Source organism: Beta vulgaris, chromosome 3, assembly GCF_026745355.1.
Source record: "Beta vulgaris subsp. vulgaris cultivar EL10 chromosome 3, EL10.2, whole genome shotgun sequence".
Lineage (NCBI taxonomy): Eukaryota > Viridiplantae > Streptophyta > Magnoliopsida > Caryophyllales > Amaranthaceae > Beta > Beta vulgaris.
In genome coordinates this window covers 30,115,751-30,119,766 of record NC_079204.1, presented here as the reverse complement: position 1 = coordinate 30,119,766, position 4,016 = coordinate 30,115,751, and the positions used below count along the sequence as shown (strand labels likewise).

Genomic DNA, 4,016 nt, shown 5'->3' with positions numbered 1-4,016 from the left:
ATGACAGACTCTATTGGGCCACCATACAGCAAAAGGTCAAACCTTCTGTTTCTTTCGAGGAAGAAGATGTTGCTTATCATCAAGGGGCTTCATATGGAGATGTCCAAACTATGGAGGACATTCAAACCATGGGACCAATGGAGAAAATTGAACCTTTTAAGAGAGCTGCAAGAAAGAGAGATTACGATTGTCTTTGTACTTCCAAGGACACTCAGCCTACGGGGTAGGGATGGCAACGGGTCAGACTTGGACCATATTATGCATAATCCAACCTCACCTTACAAGAAGTCGGATTTTAAATCCGAGTCCGACATCCGACTCCAAAAATTCGAATTCGACCCGACTTAAAATCCAAACATTCGACTCCGAATCTGATCCAACTTAAAATCCGAACATCCGACTCCGAACTCGATCCAACTTATTTTTCTGCCCATTTTTATAATGGAATAGTCTTCTATAATAAATTAATCTAATCATTATAATTCATTCTAATAATCATATGGAAATCTTATAATACGTCCGTTTTATATTATTTGCAACGATTTGACATAAAGTGAGTAGAAATTGTCTAATCGTTGCAAATAATATGAAATGGAGGGAGTATATTATAAATAATCTAAATATTACTATTATTTTAAACAATCATTTCTTCAACGGGAAAATCCTATATAATACAATTGGCTAAAAGTCGAAGTCAGGTTATACATAAATAATACATGACCAAAAAAATTGATTGACTCAAAGTCGAAGTCCTATTCGGATGTCGAACTATTTTATTAGATCGTACTCCGACCCTCCTCCAACTCGAAGTCGACCTTTTTAAACAGAGTCGAAAGTCGGCCTTTTTAAACAGAGTCGAAGTCGACTCATATTTTTTTCCTTCAGGTCAGAGCGTACTAGGGTCGTATGCGGACTGGGTTACCATCCCTACTACGGGGACAGTGGATCAGTTGACCATCTCAAGAAAGCTACAAGAAAGAGAGATTACAACTACCTCTCTGCCTTTAAGCCTTGAAGACATTCCAGCAGAAAGCGTCCTAAGTTGGAAGCTTCTTCTGAGGTACCTTAGTATATTATCTCTTCTGATGAAGATGATGCCAATTCCATATCTCAATTTTTCCTTAAAAGGAAACACCTACGAGTCAAAGCAAGTATGAACACCATCTTTACTCTTTTTATAAAAGTTTTGCTCTTTTGTTTGGAATATTGATTATTTAATCCCAAGTCCTTCTAGTGTTGATAACATTGAGTCCAAGACTACCAATAATCCTTCTTTTAAGAAGTTATCACGTCTTAGCCCTGCCACCTATCCTTCAGTAAGTACTTTCAAGGTAATTGACCCACAAATAAATTCAAAGGATGATCTGATTGATGAATTTGTTATCAATCATCCTCCTTTTCTCAAGCAATGCTACTCCCCAGTTGGAGAATGTGGCTACTTTCCCTTTGGAAGGAAGTACAACCCCCCAACTAGAAGAAGTTGATCATCTTCATGTGGATTCTCCTGATGAGGATTCCTTTTAGTTTACTGAGGATCCTTTGGAGCCAAGTCCTATAAATGTTGTAATTTTAGTAATCCTTTGTTGTATGGAACAATTCTGCATGATTGTGTTGAAATACGGGATCATGTTGTTCCCATATAGATAGATGATATTTCATTAGAAATTTGCCATTTAAGGCTCTAAATTTTATGTTGCCATCTATATCCTTTAATATGTATGCATTTTCCGACATTTTCTTATGAATGATAAAGGGGCCTTGCCACTTGGATGACCATTTCCCTAATTGTGGATCTTTGTAAGTTGCTTCCGGCAGAAATATTCCAAATCTTATCATCTCCTGGAATTCTTTAGGCACTACCTTTTTGTTGTAGGTCCTATCAACCTTTTCTTTTTGGATTCTCATTTTGGCTAAAGCCTTTTCCTTAGCCACTAGAGCATCCATAACTTTAATGTTAGTCGCCTGTGAATAGTCTTCTCTTAACAATCCCATTTGTTGGGCCACTCTTGATGATCTTACATTCACTTCAGCTGGGATCAATGGAGAGTGTCCATAAACTAATTTAAAAGGAGTAACTTATGTTGCTTCCCTTTTAGAGGTCATGTAGGCCTAAAGGGCATATAACAACAACTTATCCCATTTTCTTGGATTGTTATCTTTTATCTTTGAGATGCCTTTTACTATGATATTATTGGTAGCTTAAGCTTGACCATTTACTCGAGCATAGAAAGGTGTTGGATGCAACTTAGTGATCCCACACTGATTAAGGTAATCCAACAGGTCAGGATTCCTAAAGACTATGGCTTGATCAAAGGTGACAATTTTTGGGATTTGAAATCTTCTGCAGATTTTTTCTTCCAAGAAAATTACTACAACCTGGGTACTGATTCTTGTCGAAAGTCTGGGCCTCCACCCATTTGGTGAAGTAATCAGTCACTACTAGAATGTATGAATGCTTCTTAGAAGATGCAGAGTTGATTTCCCTTTTGACATTTATTCCACATTCACTGGAGGGCCAAGATTTAGGAATCTACTTCAGTTTTGAAGCTGGTGCCCTACTGATAGGTCCAAACTTCTAACATCTTTTGCAACCTTTAGCGAAATATATACAATCCTTTCTCATGGTGGGCTAATAGAAACCATGCTCATGTAACAACCATCTCATCTTTAGGCCATTTTGATGAATTCCACATAACCCTTGGTGTATCTTTGCCATGAGAGTTAGAGCTTCTCCAACATCCACACATCTTAAAAGTAATCCTTCTGGATCCTTTCTATGTAGTTTACCAAATTGTATATAGAAATTGGTCGCTGCCATTTTGACTCTATTTGGCAATTTTGTCCCAACTAGGTTATGGAGATACTGGATAATTTCATCTCTCCAGTCCTTTTCCTCTCTTAATATTTAAATTCTATATACTTCCAATATATTTTCTGGTCCTTCCTTATCAGTTTCACTGAGAGGCTCTAGGACCTTCTCTTGGAGAATAAAATCGTCATTTTGTGAAGGTGTCTCCTCTCTAGCAGAAGCTATTTGGGACAGTTGATCTACTACTTTGTTTTCTTCACTGAGGATGTGTATGAAAGTGATTTCTTTAAATTGTTTAGACAACTTTCGTGCTTTCTTGCAACACTCCTGTGATACTGATGATATACTCTTGAATTCTTCATTCATTTGGTAAATGACCAACTGGGAATCCCCGTATACCTTTGCTCTCTTGACTCCCAATTCTAGCAGCATCTCAAATCCAATTAATAAAGCTTCATATTCAGCTCTATTGTTGGTGCATGGACCCTTGAGGGTTACTGCTAGCCTAATTGAGATTCTACTAGGATATAAAATATATATCCCAGCTTCTGCTGTTTCTTTAGTGTTGGATCCATCGAAGAATAAGACCATGGAAGGATATCATCATCAATGATTCCTGAGTCACAGTAAGGATGAGTTGCTAAGAAATCAACTAGAGTTTGACCTTTTACTGCCTTTTGTGGCACATTTATTAGGTCAAATTGCAGTAAATATGAAGTCCATTTGCTTAACTTTTTTTTTATGAAAGGTGGAAATATCATATATTTCATGACATCCGTTGGAGATACTACTTCTATTGCGAAGGCCGTGAAATAATGTATGAGTTTAATTGATGCATCATATAAACACAGACACCATTTCTCTGCCATAGTATACCTTTTTTTTGTATCCTGTAGGATTCTACTTGGGTATAATATGGGCTTCTCATGTCCTTTTTCATTTTCTTGAGTAAGAAGACTACCAATGGAATCTTCACAAGCAGACATATACGACCTTAGTGGTTTTCCATTTTGCTTTGGAGGAATCAACACAAGAGGGTTTGCCAAATCATTCTTAATCTGGTTAAATGCCTTTTGATGTTCTTCCTCCCATTTGAACTTTGATTCATGTGTTTAATCCTAACAAAGGTGATTTTTTTTAGTTTTTCCAGCTAGATTAGCTATGAATCTCCTGACATAATTGACCTTCTCAAGAAATCTTCGTAATT

General features: G+C 37.0%; 1 protein-coding gene across 1 annotated transcript; it reads right to left on the bottom strand.

The window, feature by feature from the left end:
• Window positions 1-2,905: 2,905 nt before the first annotated feature.
• Window positions 2,906-3,400, bottom strand: LOC109133756 (uncharacterized). The gene has a single exon (XM_019247519.1). The coding sequence runs from the start codon at window positions 3,398-3,400 to the stop codon at window positions 2,906-2,908; it is 495 nt and encodes a 164-aa protein (XP_019103064.1).
• Window positions 3,401-4,016: the final 616 nt, after the last annotated feature.

What these genes read in the sequence shown, in the direction of transcription:
- LOC109133756 (XM_019247519.1), bottom strand. Translation starts at nt 3,400, where the DNA reads ATGGTCTTATTCTTCGATGGATCCAACACTAAAGAAACAGCAGAAGCT.